Genomic DNA, 20,407 nt, shown 5'->3' with positions numbered 1-20,407 from the left:
CACACCATACTAATTATAATCTAAGACACAGAAGTGAGTTCCAAAGCCGACATTATAGACTACAAGCCACAAAATCGTCATTTTATACCGAGTACAGCAATTACTTGAACAACCTAACAGCAGAAGCGAAACCATCCTAATCCATCAGGCATTATATAACCTCTCTAACACACCAGGATACCAATCCAACTCAAATTCAACAACTTCTCGAATACTGACAAAGAAAAGTCCACATAATGCGTTGCCACTTATATAATCGTTGTAGTCCTTTAAAATATTATCTTCATAAAGCCAGTCTTTCAGAAAATACCACCTGCGAATAATTTTTTAAATAATTTCAATAATAATTTTATCTTTATTCCAGAATCCGTTACAATACAATATTAGTATAATCAATCTGTTGCTTGATAACTTTTGTATATACCCCTTGTTACGGAAAGGACGCAAGTAAGTTGTGTAACGTTTGTCCAATCCATTTACTTTTATATCCAATACAATTACTTTAAACTAAACACAGCCGAATCGATGAAAGGCGGCTTACGTGCGGGTAAATAACTAGGCCGTCTCACTGATAAACACGGTAGGTGCAGTCTATGCGCAACTATACACCAATACACGGCAGACATTTTGTGTAATATTGTAGGTACAGGACATTGAAGACGATACAATGGACGTCCTCGGTATATCCATACCTGTCTGGGGGAGTCTGATATTGGTAGCGAGCCTCCTGTATACATTGTAAGTATCAATACTCCGTCAAGCCTATCAATTTTTACTATTCTGTATACATTAACTGTATATATACAAGCCGGGTATGTTTGACCTCATCGTCGGTGACCTTGTTCGATTATTTGGCTGCGTATGGTAAGAGTAGAGCCGTAAAGAAACATTATGGGTTACCAATGATATCATTGATTTGACCTTACGGGATCGGACGTTTACCGGAAGTAGAATTATTAAATTTTATGGAGAGAGAATCTGAAAAACGGTACATATTCCAGATTGATTTCAAGATACAGGATTCGTGTTGATAGGAACAGGAACCTTACGGAGGTTTTAGAGACTTGTCTTATGATTATCAGTATATTGTAAGACCTATTAACTCAAGTCCTTTGAATGCATGCCGTAGTTTATATAAATAGCGACACATTCTCATCCAAATGTTACAATGTGGGCGTATACACACTGTCGTCTGCGACAAGTCACACATTGTTTCGCTGTGTCTGACAAGCCACATCTTAAGTATCATTTCTACAAAAAGTCTAATTGAGATTTGATAGTATGGAGTATATATATATTGCACATGTTAAATATTGCTTTAAGGTCACGAGGTGTCGATGAAAACCTTTAGTACATTTGTATCTTTTTCTGTAAATAAATTCGATAAAATAATAACATTAGATCTTAACCCTTATCTTTTCCTCATCCTAACCCTGACTTTTGCTAAACCTAACCCTAATATTTTCCTAATCCTAACCCTATCTTTTCCTTATCCTAACCTTATTTTTTCCTAATCCTAACCTATCTTTTATCAATCATAACCTATCTTTTATCAATCATAACCTATCTTTTATCAATCATAACCTATCTTTTATCAATCATAACCTATCTTTTATCAATCATAACCTATCTTTTATCAATCATAACCTATCTTTTCCTAATCCTTACTCTACCTTTTCTTTATCCTTACTTTTCTTAATTCAAACCCTATCTTACCTGATCCTAACCCTGTATTTTCCTAATCCTAAACATATATTTTCCTGATCCTTACCCTACCTTTCTTAATCCTTACCTTATCTTTTTCCTAATCCTTTCTTTTCCTAATCTATCTTTTTCCTTATCCTAACCCTATCTTTTCCTAAGCATAATCTATCTTTTTCCTAATCCTTACTCTATCCTTTTCCTAATGCTAATCTATCTTTTTCCTTATCCTAACCCTATCTTTTCCTAAGCATAATCTATCTTTTTTTTAATCCTTACTCTATCCTTTTCCTTATCCTAACCCTATCTTTTCCTAAGCATAATCTATCCTTTTTCCTAATCCTTACTCTATCCTTTTCCTAATGCTAATCTGTCTTTTTCCTAATCCTTACTCTATCCTTTTCCTAATGCTAATCTGTCTTTTTCCTAATCCTTACTCTATCCTTTTCCTAATGCTAATCTGTCTTTTACCTAATCCTTACTCTATCCTTTTCCTAATGCTAATCTGTCTTTTTCCTAATCCTTACTCTATCCTTTTCCTAATGCTAATCTGTCTTTTTCCTAATCCTTACTCTATCCTTTTCCTAATGCTAATCTGTCTTTTTCCTAATCCTTACTCTATCCTTTTCCTAATGCTAATCTGTCTTTTTCCTAATCCTTACTCTATCCTTTTCCTAATGCTAATCTGTCTTTTTCCTAATCCTTACTCTATCCTTTTCCTAATGCTAATCTGTCTTTTTCCTAATCCTTACTCTATCCTTTTCCTAAGCATAATCTATCTTTTTCCTAATCCTTACTCTATCCTTTTCCTAATGCTAATCTGTCTTTTTCCTAATCCTTACTCTATCCTTTTCCTAAGCATAATCTATCTTTTTCCTAATCCTTACTCTATCCTTTTCCTAAGCATAATCTTTCTTTTACCTAATCCTTACTCTATCCTTTTCCTAAGCATAATCTATCTTTTACCTAATCCTTACTCTATCCTTTTCCTAATCCTAATCTGTCTTTTTCCTTATCCTAACCCTATCTTTTCCTAATGCTAATCTGTCTTTTTCCTAATCCTTACTCTATCCTTTTCCTAATGCTAATCTGTCTTTTTCCTAATCCTTACTCTATCCTTTTCCTAAGCATAATCTATCTTTTACCTAATCCTTACTCTATCCTTTTCCTAAGCATAATCTATCTTTTTCCTAATCCTTACTCTATCCTTTTCCTAATCCTAATCTGTCTTTTTCCTAATCCTTTCTTTTCCTAATCTATCTTTTCCTATAAGCATACTCTATCCTTTTCCTAAGCATAATCTGTCTTTTTCCTAACTCTAACTTATCTTTTTCCTAACTCTATATTTTTGTTTGTGACATTATCCTATCTGTCTCTTGTTACGACACATATAGATAATCGGTCCTGTTACAGGGACTATACCGAATAACGGCATGGATTATTTTCAACATATGTGATCCACGAGCTTATTATGCTGAACATTGTATTTGCCTGCCTCAGCAACTTTTCCAAATGTCTACCGGATATACAGTGCAAAGGGACATAACTCCAAAATTAGGGGAGATAACTTGGTATACTACTCACCACATTAATGGAGGCATGCCACATGTAGTTGCATAATTTAAATACATACTAAAAAAGGAATTTGATAAATCTGCCTTCATGTGATGCATTTAAGTATTTAAATTAAAAGTTAATTTTAAACGGACATTGAATTCATCGTTAATCCATTTGATGTGGACATATTATCAAAAGGACTTAATGGTTAGATTTGCACTTAGCTGATATATAAAAAAGGGTATAAGATTTATAAGATTTAAAATTATGTAAAAAGTTATGTACTTTATGCTAATTATAAATTTTAAAAGTGTCCATAGCAATTTGTTTAAAAATAATGAAAAAAAATAAAATAAACATTAACGCCCTCGCATACTTTATAATACTTTATGATAAACACTGCAGTTGGCAAGTTCCTAAGAATCTGGGTTTACTGATGATATATATATACCCTGTATATAACCTGGGTTTACTGATGATATATATATACCCTGTATATAACCTGGGTTTACTGATGATATATATACCCTGTATAGAACCTGGGTTTACTGATGGTATATATACCCTGTATATAACCCGGGTTTACTGATGATATATATACCCTGTATATAACCTGGGTTTACTGATGATATATATACCCTGTATATAACCTGGGTTTACTGATGATATATATATACCCTGTATATAACCTGGGTTTACTGATATATATACCCTGTATATAACCCGGGATTACTGATGATATATATAACCTGTATATAACCTGGGTTTACTGATGATATATATACCCTGTATATAACCTGGGTTTACTGATGATATATATACCCTGTATATAACCCGGGTTTACTGATGATATATATACCCTGTATATAACCTGAGTTTACTGATGATATATATACCCTGTATATAAGCCGGGTTAACAGATGATATATATACCCTGTATATAACCTGAGTTTACTGATGATATATATATACCCCGTATATAACCCGGGTTAACAGATGATATATATACCCTTGTATAACCCGGGTTTACTGATGATATATATACCCTGTATATAACCTGGGTTTACTGATGATATATATACCCTGTATATAACCTGGGTTTACTGATGATATATATACCCTGTATATAACCTGGGTTTACTGATGATATATATACCCTGTATATAACCCGGGTTTACTGATGATATATATACCCTGTATATAACCCGGGTTTACTGATGATATATATACCCTGTATAGAACCTGGGTTTATTGATAATATATATACCCTGTATATAACCTGGGTTTACTGATGATATATATACCCTGTATATAACCTGGGTTTACTGATGATATATATACCCTGTATAAAACCTGGGTTTACTGATGCTATATATACCCTGTATATAACCTGGGTTTACTGATGCTATATATACCCTGTATATAACCTGGGTTTACTGATGATATATATACCCTGTATATAACCCGGGTTTACTGATGATATATATACCCTGTATATAACCCGGGTTTACTGATAATATATATACCCTGTATATAACCTGGGTTTACTGATGATATATATACCCTGTATATAACCTGGGTTTACTGATGATATATATACCCTGTATAAAACCTGGGTTTACTGATGCTATATATACCCTGTATATAACCTGGGTTTACTGATGCTATATATACCCTTTATATAACCTGGGTTTACTGATAATATATATACCCTGTATAGAACCCGGGTTTACTGATGATATATATACCCTGTATATAACCTGGGTTTACTGATGATATATATACCCTGTATAGAACCCGGGTTTACTGATGATATATATACCCTGTATATAACCTGGGTTTACTGATGATATATATACCCTGTATATAACCTGGGTTTACTGATGATATATATACTCTGTATATAACCTGGGTTTATTGATAATATATATACCCTGTATATAACCTGGGTTTACTGATGATATATATACCCTGTATATAACCTCGGTTTACTGATGATATATATACCCTGTATATAACCCGGGTTTACTGATGATATATATACCCTGTATATAACCCGGGATTACTGATGATATATATATACCCTGTATATAACCCGGGTTTACTGATGATATATATACCCTGTATATAACCTGGGTTTACTGATGATATATATACCCTGTATATAACCCGGGTTTACTGATGATATATATACCCTGTATATAACCCGGGATTACTGATGATATATATATACCCTGTATATAACCCGGGTTTACTGATGATATATATACCCTGAATATAACCTGGGTTTACTGATGATATATATACCCTGTATATAACCCGGGTTTACTGATGATATATATACCCTGTATGTAACCTGGGTTTACTAATGATATATATACCCTGTATATAAGCCGGGTTAACAGATGATATATAAATACCCTGTATATAACCCGGGTTTACTGATGATATATATACCCTGTATATTACCTGGGTTTACTGATGATATATATATACCCTGTATATAACTTGGGTTTACTGATGATATATATACCCTGTATAGAACCCGGGTTTACTGATGATATATATACCCTGTATATAACCTGGGTTTACTGATGATATATATACCCTGTATATAACCTGGGTTTACTGATGATATATATACCCTGTATATAACCTGGGTTTACTGATGATATATATATACCCTGTATATAACCTGGGTTTACTGATGATATATATACCCTGTATGTAACCCGGGATTACTGATGATATATATAACCTGTATATAACCTGGGTTTACTGATGATATATATACCCTGTATATAACCTGGGTTTACTGATGATATATATACCCTGTATATAACCCGGGTTTACTGATGATATATATACCCTGTATATAACCTGAGTTTACTGATGATATATATACCCTGTATATAAGCCGGGTTAACAGATGATATATATACCCTGTATATAACCTGAGTTTACTGATGATATATATACCCCGTATATAACCCGGGTTAACAGATGATATATATACCCTTGTATAACCCGGGTTTACTGATGATATATATACCCTGTATATAACCTGGGTTTACTGATGATATATACCCTGTATATAACCTGGGTTTACTGATGATATATATACCCTGTATATAACCTGGGTTTACTGATGATATATATACCCTGTATATAACTCGGGTTTACTGATGATATATATACCCTGTATATAACCCGGGTTTACTGATGATATATATACCCTGTATAGAACCTGGGTTTATTGATAATATATATACCCTGTATATAACCTGGGTTTACTGATGATATATATACCCTGTATATAACCTGGGTTTACTGATGATATATATACCCTGTATAAAACCTGGGTTTACTGATGCTATATATACCCTGTATATAACCTGGGTTTACTGATGCTATATATACCCTTTATATAACCTGGGTTTACTGATAATATATATACCCTGTATAGAACCCGGGTTTACTGATGATATATATACCCTGTATATAACCTGGGTTTACTGATGATATATATACCCTGTATAGAACCCGGGTTTACTGATGATATATATACCCTGTATATAACCTGGGTTTACTGATGATATATATACCCTGTATATAACCTGGGTTTACTGATGATATATATACTCTGTATATAACCTGGGTTTATTGATAATATATATACCCTGTATATAACCTGGGTTTACTGATGATATATATACCCTGTATATAACCCGGGTTTACTGATGATATATATACCCTGTATATAACCTGGGTTTACTGATGATATATATACCCTGTATATAACCCGGGTTTACTGATGATATATATACCCTGTATGTAACCTGGGTTTACTAATGATATATATACCCTGTATATAAGCCGGGTTAACAGATGATATATAAATACCCTGTATATAACCCGGGTTTACTGATGATATATATACCCTGTATATAACCCGGGTTTACTGATGATATATATATACCCTGTATATAACTTTGGTTTACTGATGATATATATATACCCCGTATATAACCCGGGTTAACAGATGATATATATACCCTGTATATAACCTTGGTTTACTGAAGATATATATACCCTGTATAGAACCTGGGTTTACTGATGATATATACCCTGTATATAACCTGGGTTTACTGATGATATATATACCCTGTATATAACCTGGGTTTACTGATGATATATATACCCTGTATATAACCCGGGTTTACTGATGATATATATACCCTGTATATAACCCGGGTGTACTGATGATATAGATACCCTGTATATAACCTGGGTTTACTGATGATATATATACCCTGTATATAACCTGGGTTTACTGATGATATATATACCCTGTATATAACCTGGGTTTACTGATGATGTATATACCCTGTATAGAACCCGGGTTTATTGATGATATATATACCCTGTATATAACCTGGGTTTACTGATGATATATATACCCTGTATATAACCCGGGTTTACTGATGATATATATACCCTGTATATAACCTGGGTTTACTGATGATATATATACCCTGTATATAACCTGGGTTTACTGATGATATAGATACCCTGTATATAACCTGGGTTTACTGATGATATATATACCCTGTATATAACCTGGGTTTACTGATGATATAAATACCCTGTATATAACCCGGATTAACAGATGATATATATACCCTGTATGTAACCTGGGTTTACTATTGATATATATTTTAGTATGATGAGTCGACACTTCTGGACATTCAAGAGAATGGGAGTACCAGGACCGACACCTCGACCAATTCTAGGTAACTTGGTGGCCTTGGTGAAGCAGGTAAACATACGTTACTGTGATTTACTGTTTACTTGTATAGATATCCTCTTATCATTGTGGTTCAGTTAGAATTAGGATTTTATTTTTACAACATGCTATCCTCTTATCATTGTGGTTAAGTTAGAGTATTTTATTAAATCGATAGAGGGTTACCAATGTCCCTGAAGATTTACTACATTTACTACATCATCGGCGTTACCTATCGGTAATCTTCAGTTCGGTCAGAGTGACGGAACCACCAATTATTTGAACGAGTATTGAGCACCTCAAAATTTACATCGTACAAGGAAACACAATAAGATTACCCCCGTGTCTAAATTCTATATAATGATATATAGGTGTCTGGCGACACCGACTATGGAAATCGAGATATGCAGAACAAGGTCTTGAATATTGAATCAACATTGACATGCGAACTTTATCTTGTAACCATGTGTACCGAACGTGAAATAAATCTTTCTACAAACATACGTATCTAGATTTCTGGTCGTCTTTTTCTATCTATTATTTTCAATACTTTGTTTTAAACATACAGGGTATCCGTGAGTTTGACCGGAAGGGACTCCAGAAATATGGAAAAGTGTTTGGGTACGTAGCTATGTGATGTTACAAATAACACGTAAGCGAATAATAGAATATTACAAAGATAAAACATTGAAGGATGGGACGAGATAACAAGTCGATGAATAGACCGATTATCTAATTATGTTCTCAATTAACCATGAAACAGTTTGTGTGAACAGTAAAGGAAATGTGTATGTTCATCGACAGACCAATTAATTATCTCAATTCTTACAATTTAATTTTAAAACAAAAACAAAAATCCTTAACGAAAATATGGTTAATATAAGACATTAAGTTTTTATGACGTAAATATTTCAACGTTGATGATTGACTAGTCGTTTTTCAAATTCTCGGAGATATCCTTTTTTCAAACTCAATTCCAAGTATGCTGTTTGCATATTCGACAGAAAATGACAGGAACGATCTCATAGAAAATCGCCAAAACTGATGTAATGTTGTAATTTGTTGCTGCCATTTGTTGCTTTGTTTTGTTTTGTCCGAAATTGAGAAATTAAACTCTAGGGATAATTAAAGAAACTGGTTTTTGATATAGAAATGTACATAATGTACATCATACCTACTACAAAATCAAACATGGCGCTTCATGTTTTCGGTCTATCGCCTGACAATCAGCCTTCGGTAGTTTCCGTAAACGAGAAGTATTTCGACTGATCGCCTAATAAGCCAAGGAAAAAGAGAGTTACAACCAAATGGAAGTATACTGTATACGGCGAATAATAAAACGCAGGTACATGTAACACCTTTAAATATCACGAATAATGAAATAAAGAGTGAATAGTTAAGATCTTTTGTCCTTCTATGACTCGATGGTAGTGCTACGCGGCAAAAGTCGGGAAACTAAAGAGGTTAGATGCATCAACCCAAAATTTACTTATTCTAAATATTGGATAAGGATATCTTTACAAGGTTGTCCTGAGTACAGGTCGTTCATGGTTTTGTAGATATTACGATCCACTGTCCATGAACCTGGTGGTCGCAGATAAAGAGATGCTGAGGGAAATCTTTGTGAAGCACTTCAATAACTTTTCAGATAGAAGGGTAAGTTGTGTAACTGATAAGAAAATGAACTGGAGAAACACAACATGGATACTGCCAGAATAATATGTAGTGCTACGTGACAGAGTCAACAAACAGAAACCAAACTGGTGAGGAAGTATTAGGTGAAAGACGAAGGATCACAATTTGTTTCAAAATATTAATCATCGCAGTCCTGAGAGTCCGCCCAACCTGGTACCTCGAACCGAGCTGTATCGTAAGTCTACCCTCACCTATAACTCTATGGAATAATATTAAGATATAATGACCCATCCTTTTATGATCAATCTCACCTGATAGGGGAGGGTGTGAGGGGCGCAATCATTATGTAGATTATACCATTCTAATTTACGTCTTAGATGCAGTTCCTTGTAATATCCTCTTTTTGAAAAGAAATCTTGCTTTGTGTTCGCGTGTATATTTCTTTATGTTTTACAAGGTAAATCATATTGACTCGACGAAAGTACTCAACCATCTTCACGTTCATTGTTTTATCTCTTGTTTATGATATTTAACTTTATTTGGAGGGAATGGTGCCATTACATAAGATTATGAAAATTAAATGCTATTTTGGCACTGGCATTATTACTGCCAGAATCAGTTATTTCTTTGATTATTTATTAATCAATTTGGAAATCCATACTTTTTGCATTACGGTCATGAATTAAGTACATTGAAGCTTGCTGTTATAAGTGCACAGTAATATACACTAATTTATATATTATCGATTATAAGTTGCATGTTATGTTATCTTCGAAGGTTTTCACTCCATATTGTATAACTTGTTTGGATATTGTAAATGATATAAAATACATGTATGTCTTGACACAAAACAGTTTCAGCTATAGAGAACACATTATTTCGCATTTTTAACCCAATGGTTCCTGGGGTAGCGTTGAGCCTAATCCTAACCATACTATCTATATGATAATGTAGTCTAACATTATGTTTACGGTCGGTCTGTTTGTCCCGGGGTCTGTGTCCAAGTTATTTGTCAGGAAAAACCGATAGTCATGTTGTAGTCCAAATCATTAACTCTATTTGTTAGACGCTTGACGGATTCAATGGAGATTTGGAAGCAGGACTTTTCAATGTTAAAGGAGACCACTGGAAACACAACAGGAGTATCATTTCTCCAGCATTCTCATCTGGAAAGCTCCGTCAGGTAGTCTATCAAGATTGTATTAACTGAAGATTAAGGAAGATGAAATATTTATCCAACACAGCAATGTGTCGTTTTTGTAACACGCTAATTGTTATCGTTAAGTGGTAATTATTTCTGGTATGACGGGTATTTTGTATTTATAAAGATGGTGCCACTAATCCAGGAAGCATGCAACACTCTTGTGAAGACAGCCCGGAATGTCATAAAAACAGGGGACAATGGCCAAGTCGAAATGAGAAGGTGATTTTTACGCCATTTTTTCTCATATCGCTAACACAAGCAAACCACACCATGACATCATAAACGTATCCATATTAATAACTCGCTCATTGTCAACACACATGCACCCTATATAACTCATTGTCAACACAAAACCTAATATAGCTCATTTTTAACAAAAACACGCCGCAAAGAAAACATTGTCAACACACATGCACCCCATATAACTCATTGTCAACACAAATACACCGCAAAGAAAACATTGTCAACACACATGCTCCCAATATAACTCATTGTCAACACAAAACCCAATATAACTCATTGTCAACACAAATACACCGCAAAGAAAACATTGTCAACACACATGCACCCCATATAACTCATTGTCAATACAAAACCCAATATAACTCATTGTCAACACAAATACACCGCAAAGAAAACATTGTCAACACACATGCACCTCATATAACTCATTGTCAACACAATACCCATACCACTCATTCTCAACACAAAACCCCTATCACTCATTGTCAACACAAAACCCATACCACTCATTGTCAACACAAAACCCATATCACTCATTGTCAACACAAAACCCGAATAACTCATTGTCAACAAAAAAAAGTTATAACTCTTGTCAACACAAATCCCCTATAATTCATTATCAAAACGAAAATCCTATCGCTCATTGTCCACACAAAACCCCTGTAACTCATTATTAACACAAAACCCATATCACTTATTTTCAACACAAAACCCCTATAAGTCATTGTCGACACAAAATCCAATATAGCTCATATTCACAAAAAGCATCCAATATAGCTCATTTTCAACACGCATAAACCCCATAGAACTCATTCTTAACACATATAAATCCCATACAACTCATTATTAACACAAATACACCATAGAATCATTGCTAACATGTATATACCACATAGAACACATTTTCAACACACATATACCACAAACAATGTCAAAAAACAACAAATGTTACACTCCACAATATAAACCAGTTGTACATCGTGATATACACAATATAAACCAGTTGTACATCGTGATATACACAATATAAACCAGTTGTACATCGTGATATACACAATAAGTGAACAAACATTATCGTTATTGACCTATTTTCATGCAGAAATATCAAATTTGTGGACATGATTGTATTTTTCTTATATAGGTTATTTTCTGGATACACAATGGATGTGATCAGTTCCACGGCTTTCGGTATCCAAGTAGATTCCCAGGAGAACCCGGATGATCTCTATGTGATGCATGCTAAAAAGATGTTTGACGTCTCACAGGCAAATCCGTGGATGATCATCGTGTGTTCGTACAAATCTCGAAAACTATTCCTAGACATTTTCTCTCTCTATATATATATGTTTATGTTTATTTTAGCCCTCATCATCAGATGGTGGGATGTTCAAATCGCCCTTCCTGCGTGGTCCTTCCGTAAGCAATCACCGTTACCGCTAATTAGAGTACCTTATGGACCCTCTCAGATTCAGCTGTAGGTTCCCCTTTGTCCCTAGCTGTGCATATAAATTTTGAGACAGATGGCCGTCAGGTGGACATTTCATGTTTACGGTTAAAATTTGTTATCACATTTTTCTCCGGAAAGTACCAAATGGACCTTTCCCGATTTTCATATATAGGTTCCCCTTTGTCCAGCGCTATAAAAACAAAGAAATGGACAGGCCGAAATCTATGATATTGATAGATGAAGAATATACATGTACAATATCAAAAAATAAAAACAAAAACATTAATTACTATAAATGTTGCATAAAGAATGTCTGTAAAGAGGTTCTGACCTCTTTAGGGCTAATATTCAAGCTAGGATGGCTACTGTTTTACAACAAACGGAATAAAAAACAGATCATTGTGACTATTTTCTCGTAGACCGGACATCAATTTATAGTGATATATTCTAGCTTCCTTGTTTACAGTTACTGTGAGTTCTGATATAGAATTATCAAGTATGTATTTAAAAACAAGTTTATGGAATTAACTATGAGTCAAGAGACAACTAAACAGTCCGTTTTGACACTTTCAGTGTTATTTCCAATGCTACAGCCTTTGTTACTGAGACTTGGATTCAGTCTGTACCCTCATGATAGCATGGCCTACTTCCGCAAACTTACTACTCAGTTACTAGAGGCAAGAAGAAACAGGGAGGTAAGACAAACATTGGGAAATATAGTACTTATATATTATGTTCGTTAAAAAGAGTCGGAAGACGTTTCCTGTTGTGATTGAGATTAAAATGGCACAGCTCAAAAACAATGTGAGAAAGGTATATGTTGCATTTCAGTGACTAGTGATTCATTAGCATTGGGCTATTTATAGGTTAACATACAAAATTATAAAATATTTACCTCAGGTTGGTTAGTACAATGTACAAAAACCTGAAATTTTATTTACGACAAGCAGCGTTAAATTGTATTCATGATATTAAGGTACTACCGATGAAGAAGACAGTGCAGTCGTAATTTAATGGTTGCGAGATGCAACAGTCTCCATATTTAGTAAGGTAATTCATGTTACCTTGTAGGTTATAACATACATATCATTGTAGGTAGGACGCAAGGATTTTCTCCAGCTGATGATCGACGCTCAGGAAGGGAGATTGGAAAAGGACCCCGAGGATGAGAATGCAAAAGAACTGAACGTTTTTAATCCCGATAGCGTCCATAAGAAAGGTAAAAACAAATAATACGTTTTCTTGAACAGAGCCTTTACTTGGCATATTTTGGATTATATTTAATTTCATTATCGTAAATAATCTGTTGTATGATATGCTATGTTATCTTCTCTACATTTGTCGTAAGATCTAACAGCTGGAACGAGATAAAATGGTATAAAATTCATCTGTTATTTTAGGTCTGACGTTTGACGAAATCCTGGCAAATGCACAATTGTTCTTTGTTGCGGGGTACGAAAGCACGTCAATTGTACTTACAATGACAGCATACAACCTCGCTACTCATCCAGAGTGTCAAGACAAATTGCGACAGGAAATTCAGGAAAAGATTGGATTGGTTGGTACAGGACATTGATAAAAAATAGATCGTTTAAGGTCCTTAATTTTACCTGACAAAGTACACAGTACTGACCAATCTTAATGATTATTTTTGAGATGTTTAATGTAATTAATAGCCCGATGAAAATAATGTCCAATCTATTCAACTTTGTTAGAGATGTTTAACGTAATAAAAAGCCTGATGACAGTACTGACCAATTTAACCAACCATCATTGAAGTGTTAAATGTAATAAAAAGCCCGATAAGCGTACTGACCAATCTAAACAACTTTTTTCAGATGTTTAATATAATTAATTGCACGACGACACAACTGACCAATCTAACTAGATATGTTTGAAATGTTTAATGTAATTTATAGCCCGATGGCAAAGGTTGTAGATTTTGTCAAAGCCATCAGACCCAAACTGAAGAGGAATTAAAGAGGAATCATGAGTTTTTATTATGCCTAACTATTATGATGTAACGTAATATACTGACAAACATTGTTGGATATATGTATGTGCGTGTGTGTGCTGTGTGTAATTACAGGGACCAATCGACTCTGAGAACATCAAGAAACTGCAGTATCTCGATATGTGTATCAATGAAACTCTACGAATGTATCCAACGGCGATAAGGTAAACTATTGTATTGTACTCCCCCGTCAATAAGGTAGGCTGTTGTATTGTACTCCCCTTATCAATAAGGTTGGCTGTTGTATTGTACTCCCCCGTCAATAAGGTAGGCTGTTATATTGTACTCCCCTTATCAATAAGGTAGGCTGTTGTATTGTACTCCCCTGTCAATAAGGTTGGCTGTTATATTGTACTCCCCTATCAATAAGGTAGGCTGTTGTATTGTACTCCCATGACAATAAGGTTGGCTGTTGTATTGACTCCCCTTATCAATAAGGTAGGCTGTTGTATTGTACTCCTCTGTCAATAAGGTAGGCTGTTATATTGTACTCCCCTTATCAATAAGGTAGGCTGTTGTATTGTACTCCCCTTATCAATAAGGAGGCTGTTGTATTGTACTCCCCTGACAATAAGGTAGGCTGTTGTATTGTACTCCCCTGTCAATAAGGTTGGCTGTTGTATTGTACTCCCCTTATCAATAAGGTAGGCTGTTGTATTGTACTCCCCTGTCAATAAGGTTGGATATTGTATTGTACTCCCCTTATCAATAAGGAGGCTGTTGTATTGTACTCCCCTGACAATAAGGTTGGCTGTTGTATTGTACTCCCCTTATCAATAAGGTTGGCTGTTATACTGTACTCCCCTGACAATAAGGTTGGCTGTTGTATTGTACTCCCCTATCAATAAGGTTGGCTGTTATATTGTAATCCCCTTATCAATAAGGTAGGCTGTTGTATTGTACTCCTCTGTCAATAAGGTAGGCTGTTATATTGTACTCCCCTTATCAATAAGGTAGGCTGTTGTATTGTACTCCCCTTATCAATAAGGTTGGCTGTTATATTGTACTCCCCTGTCAATAAGGTAGGCTGTTGTATTTTACTCCCCTTATTAATAAGGTAGGCTGTTGTGTTTTACTCCCCTTATCAATAAGGTAGGCTAATGTATTGTACTCCCCTTATCAATAAGGTTGGCTGTTATATTGTACTCCCCTGTCAATAAGGTAGGCTGTTGTATTGTACTCCCCTTATCAATAAGGTAGGCTGTTGTATTGTACTCCCCTTATCAATAAGGTTGGCTGTTATATTGTACTCCCCTGTCAATAAGGTAAGCTGTTGTATTGTACTCCCCTGTCACTATAAGGAAGGCTGTTGAATTGTACTCCCCTGTCACTATAAGGTAGGCTGTTGTATTGTACTCCCCTGTCAATAAGGTTGGCTGTTATATTGTACTCCCCTATCAATAAGGTAGGCTGTTGTATTGTACTCCCATGACAATAAGGTTGGCTGTTGTATTGACTCCCCTTATCAATAAGGTAGGCTGTTGTATTGTACTCCTCTGTCAATAAGGTAGGCTGTTATATTGTACTCCCCTTATCAATAAGGTAGGCTGTTGTATTGTACTCCCCTTATCAATAAGGAGGCTGTTGTATTGTACTCCCCTGACAATAAGGTAGGCTGTTGTATTGTACTCCCCTGTCAATAAGGTTGGCTGTTGTATTGTACTCCCCTTATCAATAAGGAGGCTGTTGTATTGTACTCCCCTGACAATAAGGTTGGATATTGTATTGTACTCCCCTGTCAATAAGGTTGGCTGTTGTATTGTACTCCCCTTATCAATAAGGTAGGCTGTTGTATTGTACTCCCCTGTCAATAAGGTTGGATATTGTATTGTACTCCCCTTATCAATAAGGAGGCTGTTGTATTGTACTCCCCTGACAATAAGGTTGGCTGTTGTATTGTACTCCCCTTATCAATAAGGTTGGCTGTTATACTGTACTCCCCTGACAATAAGGTTGGCTGTTGTATTGTACTCCCCTATCAATAAGGTTGGCTGTTATATTGTAATCCCCTTATCAATAAGGTAGGCTGTTGTATTGTACTCCTCTGTCAATAAGGTAGGCTGTTATATTGTACTCCCCTTATCAATAAGGTAGGCTGTTGTATTGTACTCCCCTTATCAATAAGGTTGGCTGTTATATTGTACTCCCCTGTCAATAAGGTAGGCTGTTGTATTTTACTCCCCTTATTAATAAGGTAGGCTGTTGTATTTTACTCCCCTTATCAATAAGGTAGGCTAATGTATTGTACTCCCCTTATCAATAAGGTTGGCTGTTATATTGTACTCCCCTGTCAATAAGGTAGGCTGTTGTATTGTACTCCCCTTATCAATAAGGTAGGCTGTTGTATTGTACTCCCCTTATCAATAAGGTTGGCTGTTATATTGTACTCCCCTGTCAATAAGGTAGGCTGTTGTATTGTACTCCCCTATCACTATAAGGAAGGCTGTTGAATTGTACTCCCCTGTCACTATAAGGAAGGCTGTTGAATTGTACTCCCCTGTCACTATAAGGAAGGCTGTTGAATTGTAGTCCCCTGTCACTATAAGGAAGGCTGTTGAATTGTACTCCCCTGTCACTATAAGGAAGGCTGTTGAATTGTACTCCCCTGTCACTATAAGGAAGGCTATTGAATTGTAGTCCCCTGACAATAAGGAAGGTTGTTTTATTGTACTCCCCTGTATGTATATTGCAATTGCAGATTAAACAGACTGTGTGTTAAAACAACAAAGGTCAAGGACATCACGATACCAGCCGGGATGGTCGTGACTATACCAGTATATATGCTCCATCATGACCCGGAAGTTTGGGAGAAACCGGATGTTTTTAATCCAGAAAGGTGAATAATAACATAGGTCAAAGACGAGTAGATATGGATTTTGCATGTTTAAGAACTTCTTCAATGTCTTCCATATCTTCAGGAATACAGCTGTATAACTAAGCAAATGGCGATTAAGTTTCTTCAAATTTTCTTTGCCTGTGGGATCATGATGGTCTAATCTGTACTACGTCATAAAAACAACACGACACTAACGTCAGTTTGCCAGCTAGCCCGCCGTGCGCTATAGTTTAATCAATATGAATTTCTTAACATATAACATTCATTAATACACGTTAAATTGTAAATAATCTCCCATATACGTATATCGATATTGAACTATGAATATACTATCCCGTTACTCATATCTATTTATGTGTATACGAAAACAAAACGAACGAGTGCTCAAAACTTTAAAATGCTGGGATTAATCTACAATATCCACTTTACACTAGACCGCTGATCCTGCTAAAATGAGATGTAAACGTACATTCGCATGAAATTTACCAAAATTTCAACAAAAATAAACATCCGTCGCACTAGAAAGGCGGCTAGAAAACGATCCAGGTACCCGCGTACAGCGTGCACCTACCGCACGTGCGGTGTACGAGACCATTTGTTACAGTGTATCTCCGTACCGAACCGATAAGACATATAATTCCAGCTATTCTCCGAACCGCGGAAATATATCATTCTTAAATCTGAATTAAGGACTCCTGTAAAGTCACTCACACGAATGACAAACAACTGATGCTTGTGAACAAATCTTATACAATCACGTAACTGGACGTGCGTTGTATTTTTAGTCAAAGGCATTAGCTAGGATTAGCACCATTTTTCTTATCATTTACGTGGTTAGATAGTTACAGTCAGGATGTCTGTAGCCTTGTGAAACCACTCAAGCTATTAATCTACATGAAACAAGTATTAATATTCAAACTATCTATCTGAATCCCAGTGATTTATTACAAAATCAAAATTTATTTATTGTTCTTGTTTAAGGTTTTCGCCATCTGAGCGAGTACACCACGACCCGATTGACTTCCTACCTTTTGGATATGGTCCCCGTAACTGTATCGCCATGAGACTAGCTTTAATGGAGACTAAAATGGCAACTGTTGATCTCGTGCGAAAATTCCGGATTGGTGTCGGCGACAAAACTGACGTAGGTATAGATTAATTACTATTGATGGACTCTGGACTGAGAAAAACTATACCTTCTAATACAAAATACAGTTTGTTAAAGTACAGCTAAACATTAATTATACTTCAGCTGTTTCATACTGCTAGGTCTCGGTTGTGACGCTTCTGACCTAGAGTGTTAAAACAGAGGCGACGGAGGAAGGTAAAAATAATTCGTCAACAAAAAAATATCAAAATTAAATGGGCAGCTGCAATAACCCTATAGTTAAATCGACTATAAACATGAACTAACTGGAACGTTTGGTTATAGTATAATTATGTTACTGTCTGGTGGCTATCAAATATTATCTTATTTTACTCTTTAACTATGTGTCGAGGTTCGAAATCGACGAGGTAATTTTTCCATCAATATTGATTCTTTTTTTAATTTAAAGAAAACATTTTTTGAAACGTTACGTAAGTTTTTTAATAATCAATTTCCCTGTTTACAGATTCCACCGAAACTTGTTGACAAGGTTGTATTGAAGCCCCTATACATGTGGCTGAAGCTAGAAGAACTCTAGATCAGATGTTGACAATTGGAAGGAATTGTATCGCTTTTTATGTAAACACTGACAGATACAGTATCCGCTAGACATATAACCAGAACGCTAGAATATTTACAATATGCATTTTAATATAAACACATACTGATCAGTTTCCCTTAGACCTAGAATGGGAAAGCTAGAACGACGTATTATATGGTTTTAATATAAACACTTACTGATACAGTATTCCCTTGACCTGAAAAGGACATGCTAGAACGACGTATCATATGCATTTTTATAAACAATGACTGATGTATTTAAAAAAAATATTGTGATGACTTTTCAACCTGGGTGTCACCACGGTGGGCCCTATAGAAAACACCACACAACACAGAGGTACAAAATAATACAAGGTTTATTCTTACACTTTACACATTGCTTATAGGTACAATAATAGTTGTGTCGGTGAAGTCAACCGCAGATTCTACCACACTCCCATCAAGGGATTCTCACCCTGGGTAGAAGTTACCAAGTTCTGGGGTGGCCATCACTGTTGGTAAACTCACTCCTAACTGAGCCTGCGACATGTTGTCTGCTCCACTCGCTGTACTGTTACTAACTGAGGTCTGCTATCGATCTGCCTGTCCACACTGGGTGCCTGACCCCTGATGCACATGCTTGACCCCGGGTAGGCAGTCAAGCATGACACAGGTGAACCAGTCACCAGAGTGACCAATGCTGTAGCAGACGACAGATTATATCACATATAAACCAACATAAATTAACTCATTAGTTAACACAGATGACTAATTGCACTTACATGTGACCGTAAAATAATTAATTTGTTACAATATAATCACTGACTCATATAGTATACCTAGACCTATAACGGACACCATGCTGTTAAAATGATGATGAAAGGTGATGCTTTAGGGTAGATTCTGAGCCAAATTCATACAAGGAATATATAACATATATTTTCGAGTGCTATAATAACTGATTTTGGATTTGATTGACATTTAATTCAAAAGAATGATATCTTAATTTGACAATTATTGTCATTGTTAACGTCTGTTATTTTTTGAGAAAGTGACATGGCCTTGACGACATGTATTTGTGCTGCTTACTCCTCAGAATGTCTGGTCTTCTTGTACTGTTTAATGCTTTCCATGTTAATCTATGTTTTGTTCATATTTTGCCCTTAGTTAAACGTTAAAAGAGGTGTTTCTTTTCAACGCACAGAGGAACAATAAAATTGTACAGTATGCTTTGGAAGGGTAAGCGTTGTTTGTTCCAACGACGCCGTCCACGTTGTTAAATAAGGCAATGTCTTTA

General features: G+C 35.4%; 1 protein-coding gene across 1 annotated transcript; it reads left to right on the top strand.

Annotated features, from left to right (window-relative positions):
* The first annotated feature begins 546 nt into the window (after window positions 1-546).
* Window positions 547-20,342, top strand: LOC117335613 (cytochrome P450 3A8-like). The gene is made up of 14 exons (XM_033895734.1): window positions 547-738; window positions 7,981-8,077; window positions 8,613-8,665; window positions 9,604-9,700; window positions 10,746-10,862; window positions 11,008-11,102; window positions 12,268-12,416; window positions 13,147-13,268; window positions 13,669-13,792; window positions 13,974-14,131; window positions 14,663-14,751; window positions 17,286-17,423; window positions 18,405-18,567; window positions 19,037-20,342. The coding sequence occupies exons 1-14, from the start codon at window positions 668-670 to the stop codon at window positions 19,106-19,108; spliced, it is 1,545 nt and encodes a 514-aa protein (XP_033751625.1). The 5' UTR covers window positions 547-667; the 3' UTR covers window positions 19,109-20,342.
* The last annotated feature ends 65 nt before the right edge of the window (window positions 20,343-20,407 follow it).

The sequence above is a fragment of the Pecten maximus genome, chromosome 10 (assembly GCF_902652985.1).
Source record: "Pecten maximus chromosome 10, xPecMax1.1, whole genome shotgun sequence".
Taxonomy (NCBI): domain Eukaryota; kingdom Metazoa; phylum Mollusca; class Bivalvia; order Pectinida; family Pectinidae; genus Pecten; species Pecten maximus.
The sequence above is the reverse complement of the archived record's forward strand: the minus strand, read 5'-3'. Positions and strand labels throughout refer to the sequence as shown.

Coding starts and splice junctions, on each gene's coding strand:
- LOC117335613 (XM_033895734.1), top strand. CDS start 668: ATGGACGTCCTCGGTATATCCATACCTGTCTGGGGGAGTCTGATATTG. Junction 11,103..12,267: donor GGCCAAGTCGAAATGAGAAG/GTGATTTTTACG, acceptor TTTCTTATATAG/GTTATTTTCTGGATACACAA. Junction 13,269..13,668: donor AGGCAAGAAGAAACAGGGAG/GTAAGACAAACA, acceptor ATATCATTGTAG/GTAGGACGCAAGGATTTTCT.